This window comes from Neopelma chrysocephalum, unplaced genomic scaffold (assembly GCF_003984885.1).
Source record: "Neopelma chrysocephalum unplaced genomic scaffold, ASM398488v2 Primary Assembly neopelma1_63, whole genome shotgun sequence".
NCBI classification, from domain to species: domain Eukaryota; kingdom Metazoa; phylum Chordata; class Aves; order Passeriformes; family Pipridae; genus Neopelma; species Neopelma chrysocephalum.
This window is the reverse complement of record NW_020897720.1, coordinates 9497877-9515481: the sequence shown is the minus strand read 5'-3', so window position 1 is coordinate 9515481 and position 17605 is coordinate 9497877. Positions and strand designations below refer to the sequence as shown.

Here is a 17605-nt window from a genome sequence, read left to right as displayed (position 1 = left end):
TAAGGCTCATACAGCCTTGTGCTTTTCTTAGGAAGAGTTACTTTTTCTAACCAGACAGACAAAGCCTTTAGGTAAGCTGTAAAACTGGTCAAAATATTACATGTTCAAGACTGCCGAATCCACAATTGGTTTTGGCACTTCTAGAATAGCACCATTCTAGAGAGCTTGACTGTACCTCAAATTCACCACCACTGTAGCAAAAAGCAGTTTGTTCAGTTGTGGATGTTTTCAAAAGCAGGGACTTTTCCTGACCTGGGGAAATTCCTTCTCTCTCACTAGTCATGCTGGAAACAAATAATCTTGCCCCCCTTTTACTTTGTACAGGTGGCTTCAGCACACAGTGCTAAGCCATAGCACACATTTAACAACAAAAAAGAACCCAGCCCAGACTTATTTTTAATGCATTTGCTCTTGCTTGATACTGATTTCTACACATCAACTTAAATACCAATTCATGGTGGCAGAAGACTTTATTTAAAGGAGGGAAAATAAACTCACAATGCTTCTAAGAACAGTACTGGCTTAAGGGTCAGTTTGGTTACAGAAACCATTGATTTTCCTGAGGGCAGCTACTCTTCCTCTGCTGAGACTGTACAGCTGCTCAAAACTGTTTCTCTTACGTGTAAATAGCAAGAGCTTCCATTAGCATAGTGTCCAACAAATGAAAAAAAGACTATACAAAAATCCTGTATAACAGTTCAAGCCCACACTCTCCTGCTTTTCAATTTTCTAACAGTGTCCTTAAGTATTATTAGTGAATGAGCACAAATGGGTCTGTACATAAACCTGAATTTGTGTTTCAATAACAGCCACAGCCATCAAAACAAGCCTTCACTTGAAGAAAGAACAGCCTTGGTGTTAAGTAACTGTAGGCAGCTCAAGAGGGGAGACAGTTTGGTGTCAAAATGTCATGTCAAGAACCTCCTGACAGCCTTTTTGTAAATATTAGCACTGCTGTGTTTCCTAAGGAGATCCAGAGCCTGTTCCTGTAGCTCAGGAGGGCACTGGGATCCAAGGTGAAGGAGTACAAGGCAGCATTCCAGCACGTCAGGGAAGGGCAAGGCCTGCAAAAAAAGGAACATGAGGTGACTGTCAATTACAATTGCTCAACAACATATTCAGGCAGGCAGCTCTCTAAAAACACTGCTTTATAGAATCCTTGAAACAGAGATAGTCAGGAGTCAGATGCATTGTCTCCTCTTCACATTTAACCCCATTTGCCCCCTCTTGCATAATCACCATGGTTACATGTTTTCAAACATGTGATGAGTAGTTTCTACAGCTCCTGATCTATAAAGGCCATTTTATAGCTTAAATTTCTGATTTTACTGTTTATCAAATTGTTTTCATACGTAAGTAGCAAGGAATTACTTCTAAAATGCATGAGATGGATCCATACAGGATATCCCATTGGTTTCTCCCACACAGGAGCTTTAGCTACGCTTTCCAACTGCACAGGAAAAGTTATGCTTGAAAGAAAAACACCACCCTGATGCCACGTGTCAGCTGTGTCTCAAAATTCCATAGGATCACAATCCCTCTATGGAAGGGATTCTGTAATGAGGCTGCCCTTTCAGAACCACAAGGGCTCTTCTGAAAACTTACCTTTAAATTGTCTGGGAATTCCGCTAGTTTCTGCTTTGCATGGAGAAGCTGCTTTGTGAGCTCAGGGAGTGTAATTGGTTGCTTTATTTCATCTTTGCTGTCAAGAAAAAAACAGGTGTCATTGGTAACTGTTTTGCTTAAGTTACTGCATAGCCTCTCTCCTGTACACAGAGCATAGGAGATAAATGGAAAAGTGTTTTATGCTCTAGCTCCTTCTTGCCAAAGTCCCAAACAACTGTTCAACAAAGAAACAGGCCTCTTAGACCATGCCTGTCCTTTTCATTGTCCTCCCCTTTTCACTGTAACAACACACCTTGTGTATCACGAAGCTGTTCAGCTGCACTGAGTTTAGGAATATGGTGGTTCAGCCCCAGAAAAATGCAAGATTTCTGAGCTGTATCTTTAAGTGTCCCTGGGTGTTCAGCTGGAGATTAGAGGCAATTTGCAGCACAAACACACAGAAAAAAGCAACACTTTTCAATCCACTGATTCATGTGCTGAATCTTACCCATTCATCTGGTTGCTGTCAGAGCATGGTTTCTCTAATTCAGTCTCTGAACTCTGCTCTAGGTTGTTTTCCTGGGTGTTTCCATTTGTGTTTTCCTGGAGATTGTTCCTCTGCTGCTGATGCTGGCGGATCATTTCTGCTAAAGTGTCCTGGACCTCCGCTATATCTCTCTGGGTGTTCTGTAGCACAGCCATCTCTTCTGAAAGGAGCACTTTGCAACCCTTCAGTTTTGATTGTCCGTCTACCAAATCGACCAAGTTGGTTCCTGAGTCACTTTGTGTCTCACACTTCTGCACTTCAGTTGTATTGCAGAGGTTTTCATCCCTCTCAGCTGGAGTTTGATCCGTTTCTCCAGGGGAGGAGTCACCAGAAAGGTAACTCTTCTCAAGAGCTGTCTGCTCACTGGGGCACAGCACAGGATCCAGCACAGCCTTTTGCAAGCCAGGAGGGTCTTTGGGTGGGTTCCACCACAGGTCATAGAGCAGTCTATAAGCCACAAAGCCCTCCAAACTTCTGCAGGCATCCATGCTCTGGGAATTTGTGCTGTCTAGTTTGTGTCTCAGGTCATCACAGCCTAATAATGAAAACAGGATTACAAACAGTTCACACAGCTTTCCAAAGACAAAGAGCAGATCTGGTAAATGAACCAGGAAACCCTGGAAACCCAAATCAGGGATTTACTCAGATGCTGGCAGAGCAGTACAGAAAGTATGAAAGCAAAGAAATCTTTGGAATCTTTGTAAACACAATACTTTGTTCTAGCTGACTGTTCTCATCAGCTACAGCAAAATTCCTTGGTCCCAAGCTGCACAACACAACAGTCATGAAATCAAGAGCCACAAAAGAAATGCACTGTACACTCTAAAGAGAATGAAAGGAAGAGCAGGTTGGAGTTATTTGTAGCTGTGAGATGAACACAGCTTTCTAATGTCCCCTATCTTCCTTACAGAACAAAATTCACTCTGTTTCCTACATCACTCACGTCAGCTGACAGAGCTGAGCTTCCTTCCACTGGCAAGAATTTTGATCACCCAGCAGCCCTTGCACTAGCAAAATTCTACAAATTTCCATAGATATGGGTGTCTTGCTCCTTCCAAACGTTATTGTGCCTAGGAACATTAATGGACACACAGCTGTGCTTACAGGGAAGAGCCCTGTATCTGTCAGTGCCAGGAGAAGAGACACAAGGAGAGACTTACCCTCAGGAAGGATGATACTGCAAATCTCCTGCATCAGAGTGAAATTACCAGCATCAAAACTGCGAGTCACAGCCCCAAGAATACTTTTCACTGCCTCATCCCAGGTACCAGACTGATAGCTCAGTGCTGCAAGGGCCAGGTCATGGGAGATATGGAAAAGCACCTACAGAAAGCACCAGAGAGCAAATTAATGGTTTTTACTGCAAAGTACGAGCTTATGGCCATTGTGGAAGAGCCCAGCAGCACATGACAACCACAAGCAATTTTAATGACAACGTAATTTACAGTCTCCTTCATGCAGGAGATGCAGCACTTCTACACCCCTTATAGCTGTAAAATCAGCAGCTGAGCTTGCATGTGTCCTACTAAGTAGATGAGAAGTGGGAGCACACCAACCGTCAGTGACTCACCGTGGTCAGAGAGAAGAGCTGCAAGAGCACCAGTCTATGGACAGACCTTGTAAACCCCAGGATATTTTAACAACAAGCAGCCTTGCCTCCCCTAAGTTCAATACAAATCCCTGAACCAGTGCTGAGACTACTCAGCTATCTCAGTCACTCCCGGCCAGCACATCTCGGTGACCTCAGTGCTCACCATGACACCAAACGTCAGTTCTTATCCTGCACAGAAACAAGTGCAGAAGCACCTGGTGGCTACAGAAAGCTGTCCCAGCTGATGATCATCTCTTTCTCCCAGACTACAACCCATCCTGCAGCAGGGTGCAGACGTGGGTGTCCTGGCAACGTCTGGTACAACAGCACAACCTGGCTGGTTTTACTGTGTGTGTGTGTGTGCAGATCAAAATCCATTTACCTGCTTTGGGGGGGTGTTGCTGGTAGAAGGAGGATGCTCAACCTGGCGCAGCTGCTCCCATGCACATGTGGCTCGTTCAGTGGTGTCCATGCCCAACACATTCTGCCACACTTCTATCACCATGTCAAAAAATGAGGCCTCTCTGTTCAGCTCCCAGCTGTGGTAACAGGGGGGAACGGGGCTCTTTCGGTCACAGGGATTTCTTTCACTAAGGCACTTGCAAAGCAGCTCGTTGAGGCAGAAAACAAGTCTTTGTCCCTTTAAAAAGGATAAAAAAAAGAAAAAAAGAACACTGAGCTGTTGCTGCAAGAAAAACAATCCCTTGCTGACCACAGCAGGTACAATGATTTAAGAACATCATGGCTGGTAGCAGCTTGCTGGTGACAGACTGACAACATCAGCTACCAAAGAACAATGCTGACAGAGACAATGATGGGAAATCACAAGGAAACCTCAGAAAAAGCCAAGGTAGCCACCTGCTTCTCAGCTCACTTGAAAACAGATTTCAGGTTTAAGCCTCCAGCAGCTGGACTTACAGTTAGGCTCATTTGTTCCTTTAAATCTTTTCTTACACTTAAAAAAAGAATCCCCCTTTTCTCAACAACCTCTCATATAACTAACAAGTACAGAGAGTCTACACACCACCCCACCATGGGCCCTCTGCAAAGACACATGCTTTTCCATAGGGTCATTGCAATATACTCCTAGAAAAATATTTTCAGGCAAAACCAGCTCAAAAGACTACTTGTGGACTATTAACATATGGGAAGTGGTGCCAAGTTAGGATAATCTGCAGAGACAAAACACGAAAGAAAGCAGAAAGGAAATGACCAGACTCACAAATAAAGTTTTATGTTGCTGAAGGACTTCCTCAGCTCCCACCCAGTTCCTGGATAACAGCAGGTCTTGTGCACATCTCAAAGACAAAGTTGCTGACAACTCCTCCTCTCCAGATATCAGTGCAAGCTCAGCAGCAGTTTTAAGGGATGTCACATCCCCCTTTCTTGACAACACTTTTACTGCATCATAGGGTGAAGAAGCCCCCAAATAACTGAAAGAGATTAAAGCAAATCAGATTGATTAGTACTAAAATACAACTTTAAAATTGTGTTGCATCACAGTAGCTTCTTTTCCCACCTACATTAGAGGGAATCTAGTGAGATAGGCTCAGAAAGCACCTCAGACAAACGATGACCAGAGCAGTTAATAGATTTAAACTGCTACAAAACCAAGGACTTTCTTTGTTTCAGGCATGGAACCAATAACACTCACCATTTGGCAGCCATGGCATAATGACCAGCTTTTTCTAACAGAGCTGCCCAGCTGGTGTAGAGATCCCTCAGAATTGGATCTTCTGGACGCAACCTGGCCTTAGCAATTACAATTGCTTCCCTAATGCACATAAGGGAAACCAGACAGAAAAGTTAAGTGACTGTGTACAAAAAGTGAAACAAAATGTCAAATCTAACCCACTAGAAAACAAGATAAAATGCTAAACATAAATATACAGCAACCTGTAAAAATTGTTCACTTTCAGGAGCTCGATGGCCTCATACACTTTATGGATGGACAGGAGATGGGAGGCAGCCTTCACATACTGCTCCTGGAAACACAGCTGCTTTGCAAAGGCTTCTACTGTCCAAACCCAGGCCTGATATCCAACTGCAAAAGAGAAGGCAACATCATTGGAGGCAAAGGTTAAAACTGGAAGAATTCATGTGGGATGACATCATCACTGATTCTTCAACATTCTTCATTCTCTGCCTCAGATGAGCTTCTTATTTCTTAACCATCCTAATACAAGTCCATGAGGCAACAAAACAGGGCAAAACTAGGGCTTGAACATGACTGTAGGAGTTCACTACCAGTAAAATAACTTAAAAGCATATTTAAATCAACAGCAAGCTGTAAGGACTTCTACTTATTAGAAAGAACCCAACTCCTGAGTTCCTGTCCCAGAAGGACCAGGGTACCCTTGGCAGCCAATTTCACCTGCTGATGTGTTACAAGAGCAAACGTACCCATGGGTGACATTGCCACGAGCTGGTCTGTCAGCTCCCCCCTCTCAGCAGCTGCCTGGAGGACACCCTTCATGTCTCCTTTCCACAACATGAGCTGCTGGAAGAGCTCTGGATGCCCACTCTCCAAGTGATGTTTTCCTGTTGGAAGCAAGCACACCTCCTATCAGCAGGAGTGCAATAGCATTATTTGTCACAGTAAAACATCTTGGCAAAAGTGAGATCAAGCAAGCCGAAGATATTGCAGGTTTGCATCTGAAAGGTGTAAAAACTATCTGGGAAAAATATGTATTTTCTTCTTTTCACACAGAACTGCATTCTTAATCCTAGACTGTCATCCACAGTAGAGAAAACTCAAGCATTTTTCTCAATTTGTTTTCTCCTTGAATGTACCAGTTACAATGAACATACTGGCAAAATGGATTCATTATTCCACTTACCTTCCACATCAATCATCTTGTGCACAGAATCCCTGTCTGTGAACAGCCCCAAGTGGATGCAATCCTTAAGGTCAGGGGACACATCTTCATTATTATCTAAACCAGATAAGAAGAATATTTAAGAAAAAGATTTAAGATTTGGTACAACACTGGGAACTGGAACGTGCCAAGTCACTACCACTCAGTTACACTCAACTGTTGGCAAATACTTATGTCTTTTACTTCCTTTCCTGCATAGCAGATTTAATAATTTGCAGATCAACACCTAGCACTTAGTTTTAAGTTTGATTAGAAGGATGGTATTTGCACAGAACATTTATTCTAAATCAAACATAGCACATTCCTTTGCATGCTCTAAGGAACAATACTGTGAGTAGACAAACATCTCCCTCACGGCTTATTTTCCTCTGCTCACATTATGCTTTTGAAGGTGAAAGCATTTTGCACATACACAGACAATTCTACCCTGTCTCAACAACGTAACATCTTACTCAAAACCTGGCTGAGTGCCTACAGAGCACAGAAACACTGCAAGAGAAGTGAGATAAGAGACCACAGTTAGTCATACACTTTGATAAAGGGGAGGATTTATAAAAACTAGTGGCCAGTTGTCAGCCAAGTCCCTGGACACACATGCTTCTGAGAACTTGAGAGCACCTACCCTCTAAGCATTTTAGTTTTATACTGATACCTTTAGTTTTCAGACATGTAGCCAGCCTCAAGCAGTCCTGATGCAATTCATCTTTTGATCTCTGATCCATGAATGTGCTGAAGGGCAGAATAGAACGAGGCTTCTTCTTCTTCAGAGAGGCATCAGGAGCTGAAAAATCAGACACATTGTAGTCACTGCTGCAGTTACAGCAGAACTCCTCAACATATTCCAAAGTACCTTCTTCCTCACACTGGAAATCAAAAAGCAGATGCTCAAGACCCACAAAAATCTTTACTATGACAACCCTGACTTTTGAATACTGATCACTTTGCATATTTTCTGCCCATCTTGCCTGGAATAGCCTTTTAGCAACTAAAAGGCAATATCTAAGCCCCCATTAAACAACTACTGAACTGACCTGACAAGCAGGGCAATTAAAATAAACATGCACACTCTTATTTCTCTGGCCCTTATTTGGTCACATCAGGAAGAGAAACTGCAGCCAAACACAAGCGCAGAATGAGAAACTCTGCAGGACTGTTAAAAGACCCTAAAACATACTAACTTGGTTTCTCTTTAGGTGGATCCTTTTTCACAGGAGCAGCTTTCTGGGTCACAAAAGGCTTTGGCAAGTTGAATGAAGAATAATCATATGAAGATGAAGATGCATCCTTGGACACTGTGGAGTTAAGTGATTAAAAAAAGGAAACCCAATGAATGGAAAAGGCCACAGCAGAAAAATTCACATATTCACAATCTGTTACATTAACTTTGAAATATACCAAGCTTTGCTTTGCCATAGAACTTAACAGCTTTTTAGGGAAAGGAAGTATCAAGAGAACATCAGAGAACTGTCAGAAGGCTAAATAAGATGTCAACAGACACTAATGAAGGTCCACCAGCATTTTAAGATTTATCACCAGAAGGCAACACTGATCAAAAATTCACATTGTTTCAAGCCAAACACAGTAACTCTGTTCATGAGGCCAGAATCTTCTTATTTAAAGACAATTAGTCCCAAACTAGTCTAGAAAATTATGAAATGCATTCCTGAAGCATATTTCCTTCAACTGGACAATTTCAATAAAACCATATAATGAGAAAATCTGCATGAAAATTAAAGTTGGTGATGCTCTGAGGGCTGAACACTCTGGGAACCACTGAACTAAGATGATTTAATTATTACCAGTCATAGAGACTTTATCAGGCAACTCTGCCTCCTGAGCTTCTTTTTCTCCTTCATGGTCCAACATTCCATTTTCCTCTAGCAACGTTTCCTTCATGCTTTCATCTCCATTCATGGCATCATTTACATCCTGCTTGCCTGAACTCTGTCCTGTAGGCTTTTTTTTCTTCTTGGCTTTGACCTTTGGTTGCATACTTCTTTTTTTCTCTAATTCTATACTCTTCTTGCCTATAAAAGATTGCAATGTTAGTGTATTAGCTGCCTGTCTCTGAAGATCAACGTTTAGTTTCCAAATAAGGATACAACTCAATTTAAACCTGGACATGGTTTATTCCTGAAGAGGAAGCAGGCAGATGTGGAAATTCAGCATAAGAACTGACACCATTTCAACGTGGCAACCCTCTATTTCCCAGCTCCAATATCGCATTCAGGAAAGGATGTTTTGTTTGAACATACTTACCCTGAGGGGGCCGTGTGTGCTCCTGCTTTGAGATGTGCCATTTGTGAACAGAAAAATCATCTGCTCCTGTATAAACACAATCTGAATCCACTGGTGACCACTGGACACTCAGCAGGCGGCCCTGGTGCCCTCGGTAGTTGCAAAGTGGCTCTTCCTTCATAACATCCCACACCTTCAACAAGAAAGAAATCCAGTTACTCAGAAACTCTATTCTTCCCCCAATACTCTGCATTTTCTCATGATTTGCACTTGTAGGAACTTCTCTCTTGGGTTTTTGAAGGGGTATTTCAAACACCAACATGCAAATGGAGAAAATTCAGGGCTTGCTTTGTTTGCATTGATACAGTTGCATAACACCTTTCTTTTTTAAAGATTCCAAAATGTTGATACGAAAACAATAATGACTGGACTTACAAATCATTTTGCAAGTTGCAAAAACATGGAGACAGGTGCATATCAGGTATCCAGAATCGGGAGATGGTTACCAAGGGTAAATTTGCAGTATTTCAGTAGTTTATCTCACAAAAAAGCTTTGCTGTTTAGCAACACTTCTGAGAGGCTGTGGACAGTACCTGTGCAGTGCCATCATAGCAAGCAGATACCAATCTTCCCTCATGGTGGGGGCTCCAAGAAAGACTTGTGATTTTAGCTGTGTGCCCAGCCAGAGTTCGAAAAGGCTCTGTTATTGTCACAGGGCTTTCTGAAGTGCTCTCTGAAAGAAAAAAAAAGGATCAAGAATGGTCAGCAAGACAAACCAGAACTAAACCAAAAAAAAGATGCCAAAACTTGAAATATAATCTGCAAACTGTTACCTACAACGCTCTTCAGATTATGCACATAAATGGTGGCATTGATTGAGCCTGAAGCTATCAAGTAACTCAGCTCTGGCTGGTTCCCGTGCTCATGGTGCCAACGAATGGCATTAATCAGCTTGTGATGCTGCTGGATAGTGCAGAGCAACTTCAAGTTTGGGGCCTGAAATATTTCAATTGAGCTGAAATACAAGAACAACAGGGTAAGAATTCCAGTACTTGGTGAAAATGGTTGTCTTGCATGAGCAGAATTATAGAACATAATTACAGTAACTGAGTTTGTGCTTTCTGGATTCAACTCAAACCCTTGTTTCAAACATCAGCAAAAGTGCATTTCAACCATGAGTGGATCCTTGAAAAATAATTGAATGTGATAATGAGGATCCTCCATGACAAGTACAGCTAAAACAAGTAACAAGGAATGCTTTATTATCATAACTCAAATACATCAGCAGGGAAAGAACAAGAGACAAAGCAGGGCAACAAGAAGCACTTTTGCTTCACCAGTGACTCCAGTAAAGATCAGCACAGACATCACACTTAACCTACAAGTGAAACGTACCCATCCTCATTGCCAAGAGCCAGGAGTTTGCCATCTGGTTTCCAGCTGATCTCTGTACGTGCAGGGAGTTTGTGCTGTAGAAAGAAGACACAACTATTGCCAAAAACTCTTAAATCTCCGTCAAAGAAAGACTCACAACTGGACAGAGCTGCAACTAATCACAAAAGGGTCCATTGCTTTCATAGCAGTGGCATAATCTTTAGCAATTAAGAAAGACTGAATGAACTTATGCAATAACCAGTGATTATTTTTATCAGTTCAGTGAAACATCTCAAAGGAAGTTTGTCTGGATTCCAGTAGGATCTTGATGTTTTGATCTTCTTATGCTCCTTGGAGAGCCCCAGACGAGCAAGCAAATTTTAACATATTTCAAAAGCAACCAAAGTTTACTTGTAATTATTTCTATTCTTTCTAATTCAGACAAAAGCTACTTACAATTTAGATGCCTAAATATGATCATTTCAATGCCTGCGATATTAGTCTCTTAACACCCAGTGAGTCTGCACTTAAGGGAGAAGCCAAAACCCAGCTGATATAAATCAATACCATTAGATTGACTTCAGCTGACACAGTGACTTAAAGGAACTGAAGATCTAACCCACTTCACTTATTCATATTTTCAACTAAGAAATGACTGATCATACTTAAGAAGATACACAGTTATCACCAACCACTCTGCACTGGCTACAGTGTAAATGGAAACAGCTTCCTGCAAAATCAGGATGGCCTTTAGTGAATAATTTATTTAAAAAATAAAAAAGTACATTTTTGCTACAAGAGAACTAAAGGAGGTGAAGTAAATAACTCCTGCATGACCACCATGTGATCTAAGCTAGGACATTATTCAGGATATTGCTTCTAGTGTACTGAAACTGGAAAGCTCTGTATGAATGTGTTATTTTAAACAGCCACATACAGCTTTAAAACCAAACAGATGTGCCATGTTGACACCGGGGGAAAAATAAAACAACCCTTTTCGGAGGCAACTACATAAACTGTTTAAACAGTTTGAGTCAATGAGTGTCTTGTCTCTGAAGTTCACCTGTGGAGACTGAGGGCTTCAACCTCTTTGTTACAGATACATCAGGAAAGCCAAGTCAGAAGCTTACAACTACAAGGCCACAGAAACTATGGCATGGTTACTGTGAATTCATAAAACCCCCTCAAATTCATACTCACTTTGATTGAATTAGTGTCTCGGATGACTTTGTTGATGTCATTTGCTTCTCCATCAAGATTCCAGGGATTGTGTTGAAAAACAATACCTTCTCCAGCACAACTGTACAAAGTTACAGAGGGCTGTTCACTTTCTTCTCCTATCCAACAAAGAAAAAAAGCTAAATAAACTTTGTTCTTCATCAGTCTTCGCAGAAGTAACCACTCCCACTATTAATCAAAGCATTATTTCAAAAGGCTCTATGCATGTTTCAATTGCCTGTAGTTCAGCAGCAGGAAATTCTCAAAACACAATCACTGCAAGTATTAAAATGCCCTTTTAAGTTTGGTCCTAAAAAAAAAAAATTCAAGTTGTGTAAGAAGAGCTAATGGAGCAGTTCTGTTCAGTTCAAATGGCAGAAACACACTTCTGGAGCTGAGGAACACGTATTTGATCTGATGCAGTCACTGCAAGAAGCCTGTGCAGTTACTGGGCTGTAACACCCTGACAAACAACCCCAGAGGTGTGGTACAATCCTACCTATTTCCTGAGGATACTAGAATTCAAAAACTAGAATAGTTTGCAAAAATTTTTAACAAAAATTATTAACAAAACATTACTAACCAAAATTATTAACAATTGCAAAAATTATTAATAATTCCTCAAGCAGAATGCATTCTTAGCTGCTGCAAAGGATTGCCACCAAGCAAATGGGGCTCCTTCTCCTAAGAAGGGAGGGCATCCCAGCTTCATGGCATCTCTGAGCTCTGCATGGATGTTCTACTTCGTCACAAGGCGTTGGAAAACTCACCAGAAGTCAGAGGAGGAGTTGGAGGCCCCCAGGCTAATGCATAGACAGTCTTCTTGTGGTAAGTACTGGAGATCTGAGGTGGCTTGTTCTTAGCACTGGGCAAGGAAGACAAGGAAGCAGGGCCAGTCAGGTTTCAGCAAACAGAAATTAAAAAAAGATAAAATCAAAGCAATGTATTTTCAGACACCAGGTGCTTTAACATACTAAAGCCATGGCACAACCAAGCTTTCTTCAACATCTGCTCTAGGACACTACTACAAACTGTCCTGGTGAGCTTCCCCTGCACAATGCTTCTCCTTCCCTGAAATTGTCTTTCTGGCTAAAGTCTTCCCCAACTCATGTCCTCCCACAGGTGACCTCTGGTCATGCAATTTTAAGTTTACCTTAAGGCAAGTTGACCTTAGAAGCTATCAAACATAATGGAGATGAAAAAATGCACCGAAAATCTAGCTGTTTGAATAGTTTTAAATTAGTACTACTCTTGTCCAACAGCAAAGATATTCCTCAGGAAAGACCACACCCCCCACGTGTGATCATACATCAGCAGGATCTGACACTAATGCATTTGAAAGCTACTTTTTTACCTGCTGGAGAAGGTGTCAAATATGCCAACCTTTCCATCATCTGTTCCAAAAGCCAAGGAGCCTTCCTTAGTTGGATGCCAGGACAACTGCAAGAAAAATACAGAGAAACACATAATGACATAAGCCAAGACACTTCTATAATAAAAGGAAAATGTTGAAACTGCTGAGCAAGGACTATGCCCTACACCCACCCCTCCAACTACAGCCACTGGATCTGATCACTCAGCTCTGAGTATCAAAGGCTCTCCCCCTACCAGGTATGGTGGGATAAGATAAAACGGACTACAAATCATTAAAATGCTATTTGACACCTACACTGCAAAACAAAAATGGAAAACATGATTTTACTTCTGCCAGCTATTTTACCAGACTGTAGCTTCTGGCCAGCTCCTGGTTAAACCTAAACTGAAGACACCTGTGTTGGTTGTGTTGGTTTTTGTATGTGTCAAACTTCCTAGCAAAGCAAGGGCAACCATGGATGAAACAAGGAAGGATCACAAAGGAGGATAAAAGTAAAAGTAATGTAACAGCCAGCTGGACTTCAGCTGATTTTCACTAGATGTAGTGAGGGCACCGAGGGTTGTAAATAAGTCTAAAAATTTGTTGGCAGACCCCAAAATGTCTTGTAGACTGAAAGAATAGAGTACAAAATGGACAACTTGGCTTTGTCTACTTTTCATTGGGAAAAACCTTCTTCAGAGTGAAAGAGAGAAAAAACATACTAGAAAAAAATGGAGTGAAAAGAGGAGAAGAGATAAGAGGAAAAAAAAAGGAATCCAAAGCACACTTACTGCTGTGACCTTGGACTTTATGCTTTGCCAGAAGGTTTTAACATCGTAAATATTGTTCATGGACAAAGTATTCCACACCCGGATCATGCTGTCTCCAACCCCGATGGCAAGACAGCCTGTGTCCACAGGGGAGAAGGCAAGACTGTAGACAAAGCCTCCAAGGGAGGGCATGGTCCAGCTGCAATCCAGAGTTGACAGGTCCCAGCACTTCACCTGAAGAACATTTAAGGAACAAGGAATAGTTAAATATAGAGTGACTGATATGACAAGGAAAAACAAAGCATGTTGTGAGATGAAGAATTAAAAGGTCAAATTCAAGGCCTGACAGTGTGTGATCTGCATCCAGAGGATGTCACTGACAGGGCTGCAACAGTTGAAAGACTGTAATGAAATGGACACAATGAATATATTTTAATACTATGGTCCTCTTTAAATTTCAAAATAGGAGGCACTCTGCTGCCTGTAAAAGGCCAAAGACTAAAAAAAAAAACCAAAAAACCCAGATGCTTTAGTTTGTACAATTAAATGATTTTACGATGGAAAACCAGACCTTTTAAAAGTGAAAAAGGAGTGGTAAGTACTCTTTATTAAATGCTTACCATTGCAGTCCAGAATGTCATAACAATTCACCAGGGTAAGAGCTTGAGCTTATAAGCTAACAAAAAAATACACGACCCAATCTTAAGCAATGATGTTACAAAATGCTGCAATAAACCCACTTAAAAAGAAATACTGTGGCCCTAAAAGGCTTAGCCTCACTTAGTCAAACTGTACACTATGGGCATTTTTATGTTAATTTTAAAATGGTTCTTACATCTCTGTCCATGGAAATGGAAAAAAGGAGCTCTTTGTCTTGCTGCTTCACAGAGCTGAGATTGAACACAATTCGGGAGTGGTTTTGTCCTTCTGAAGATCCCAGAAGAGTCCACTTGCGTTTTCCAGGTTGGGCCAAATTCCAAAGAAGCAGTTCTCCTCTGCAAAATTTAAATTTATTCAATTTTTCACTTCAAAAGAACAACACAGGCCATATACAGACTCCACTACCTGTGCACATTCTGCAAGTACAAGACTAATACAGCTGCACCTGCCTGTACAGAGCTACACACAAACACCACCCTGAAAACTGACAGGTCATCTTTCCCCACGAGATGGGCAAAAACACAACTTGTACCATCAGCAGTCAACATTCAGTTAGATTATGGGAGAAATTATGGGACAAATAGTTTTCTAGAAGCCTGAACTCCCACTTTAACTCTTGGCCTATCTTCTCTCCTGTTATACTGGGACAGAAAGAGGAAGGGAGTGTGTTTTCTGCCCAGCACTTCCTTAAGTATCAACAAATGAATCTGCAGCTGCTGATGGTCCCCAGGCTGCTGAGTGCCCTACTCACCCAAAACCACTGGACACAATTTCTGTGGCACGACCAGGAGGCCAGTGAACAGTGAGCCAAATGCGCTCCTTAACAGCGGGATCAACGGCTCCACCTCTTCTTTTGGTGGGGGGCAACTTCAGAGTCAGCACACCTGTGGAACCAAGAGGGATCATCCAGACCTTGCACATCAGAATTCCCTGATAGAAAGAGTAGCCCTGTGAATCTGCAGCTTTTAAGTACACTGCCCATGCTTTAAATCATCAAATTAGCAGACAAAGGCTGCAGTTAGAGAACAGCTCTTCCACCACACTGTCACTGTTTATCTCACATTATTAATCCTACTTACTCCTGCCTCTGGTACAGCTCCATATTCGTATGGTCTGATCTTTGCTTCCCGAAGCCAGATAACAGCCTTTCTTTGTGGTTGTGTCCTGTGTCAGCTCCCCATTTGGAACTCTGCCTTCCTCTGAAGGAACTGCTGAACACCATTGAAGTCATGTTATTACACTTTGAAATTCAAAGCTTTAAAAAAAAAATAGCTGAAAAATAGACTGATTTGTATCAGAACACACTGTACTGAACTTATCAGTTGCCTTTGCTTAGCTACTTACTAACCTTCTATAAGGAATTCAATTCTCTAGAAACAGACATTTATACGAAGTAAAAATTACTTCACAAAGTATTAATCACTTCTACATACCCTGGACCTCATCTTGCCAAGCAGGTAACCTTTCTTCACCAGGCACAGGGCACCAGGCCAGACAATGTATTTCATCCTCGTGGCCCCTCAGCCGATGCAGGACTTCTCTTTTCCTGCTGATATCAATGACAACCACCATGCCATCCTTGTAGCTGAAAGCAGAGATCTAAATTAATGAAGAGGTTCTTGGATGCTTGTGGGATAATTTCTAAGTGATTTCCAAGCTCTTTCCAGGATCACTATCATATTACAGACAGAGAAGCCAAATCCTAGCAGCAATGGGATTGGTAGACTAATGGTAATGGGAGCTCCAGTATGGCAATGGGGTGCTTGCAGCTGCCTTTTCAAGAAGGGCAACCAGTATACTTGGCTTCAAGAATGACAACAATCCATTATTAATGCAGCTTTCAGTCAAGTTTAATTAAAAATAACAGTTTTAAGAAACCTCAAAAATACAAATTGAACCCGCACAATTACACTGTTAAAGATTTCTGTGTCTTGCAGGTTTACCACATCTAAGTGTTATTTCTAACTTGTACACTAGAAGAACAGCCACCAAACCCTCTCAAAATTAACCCTACAGCCGTGTAGCAAAAAATTCCCAATAAGGTTCTTGCAGGAGAATAGTGGAAAACAAACCACAATGAATATTTACCCAATGGCCACGAGGTTTTCATGATGAGGGGAACAAGTGAGGCAAAAAACTGTGCGAGGCTCTGGGAAGAACTGCTGGCTGTCACTTCTGTTGTACCAGTAGCAAACAATGACACCTTTTTCATCACCAGACACAATGAGATCCTTCACAAGAGGTGACCAGTGCAACGCAGAGATTGGGTTCTGAGGAAAGAGGATTGAACACATTTAGAGCTGTTCCACCACAATCTAACACAGAATAATGGGCAGAAAATAATCTGTGAGCACTCCCCAGCACCAGTTCAGAAAACAATCTGTGAGCACTTTCCAGCATCAGTTCAGTTTGTTCCAATGTGTCTTGGGTCTGTTGGGCTTTAAATGGATGCAGATGCTGATCTGGTGTCCTGAGTCACAGAAAATGTTCAAACGTACCTTTAGTCTGCCCCATGGGGAACAGTAATGTGTTGAGATCATTTTAAGTGAGCTGGGTTAAGCGGCAACGAGTCCAAACCGCGAGCACACTGGTTTACTGCGGCTTTGATGGCAACCAGCAGCTCAATGAGGTGATGCAACGAGGCCGCAGGGCAGAACTAAAACCCGGCCAGAGGGTTTGAAATTCACCTTTGGGTGAGGCAGCCTCACCCTGCTTTGTGTGAGAACCCTAAATAACCGCACCCCCTCGCGAGTCCCTCTGCCCCCCGCTCCCGGTGGCTCCCGCTCCCACCTGGTGCCGGCTGTATTCCAGCACCGGCGACAGCGACGTCGTATCCCAGATCTTGACGCTCCCGTCGTCGGAGCTGCTGGCGCAGAGGCCGCTCTGCCCGGGGCAGTGGCAGAACGCGAACCCGGAGATCCTGTCCGTGTGCCCGATGAGCTCCCCTGCACCGACAGCGACATACCGTGATTCAAATCCCGGATCCCCGGGAGCGCCCGGCACCTCCCTATACCCCCCACCCCCCACTCGCCCCACACCTCCCCCGGCAGATCCCGGTCCCTCCCTGTACAACGCGGGGGGCCAGGGAGGGCTGTGACGGTACCGTAAAACGTGGGGGCGGCGGCTCCGACATCCAGCAGGCAGATGCGGTGCCGCGCCGCGAAGCCGAAGAGGCGGCCGTCGCTGCTGGCGTCGCTGCAGCGGCTGCTGTACCAGTTGGGGGAGGCGGGCAGTGCCCTCACCCCCATCCCTGTCCCGGCTCCCGTTCCCGTCTCCGCCGCCATCGCCCCCCGCTCCCCCCACGTGCCCCGGGCGCTGCCGCCGAGTGCCGTCGCAAACTGACGCAAACCCCGCGCCTCTCTGTGCCCC

The 17605-nt window shown here is 42.9% G+C and overlaps 1 protein-coding gene across 2 annotated transcripts; it reads right to left on the bottom strand.

Annotated features, from left to right (window-relative positions):
* Positions 1–451: 451 nt before the first annotated feature.
* Positions 452–17520, bottom strand: GEMIN5 (gem nuclear organelle associated protein 5). 2 transcript variants are annotated; one of them, XM_027682380.1, is made up of 28 exons: positions 17340–17520; positions 17027–17181; positions 16325–16506; positions 15670–15821; positions 15316–15447; positions 14988–15120; positions 14412–14571; positions 13598–13810; positions 12807–12892; positions 12223–12317; positions 11435–11571; positions 10256–10329; positions 9694–9875; positions 9454–9593; positions 8882–9053; positions 8422–8649; positions 7801–7914; positions 7275–7403; positions 6584–6679; positions 6147–6284; positions 5640–5787; positions 5398–5517; positions 4966–5176; positions 4126–4383; positions 3313–3475; positions 2114–2687; positions 1606–1702; positions 452–1064 (listed from the first exon to the last, which is right to left on the bottom strand). In XM_027682380.1, the coding sequence occupies exons 1-28, from the start codon at positions 17518–17520 to the stop codon at positions 909–911; spliced, it is 4626 nt and encodes a 1541-aa protein (XP_027538181.1). In that variant the 3' UTR covers positions 452–908. The 2 variants fall into 2 exon arrangements, with proteins under 2 accessions (XP_027538181.1, XP_027538182.1); XM_027682381.1 differs by having other exon boundaries at positions 15316–15444; positions 17340–17508.
* Between the last annotated feature and the right edge of the window lie 85 nt (positions 17521–17605).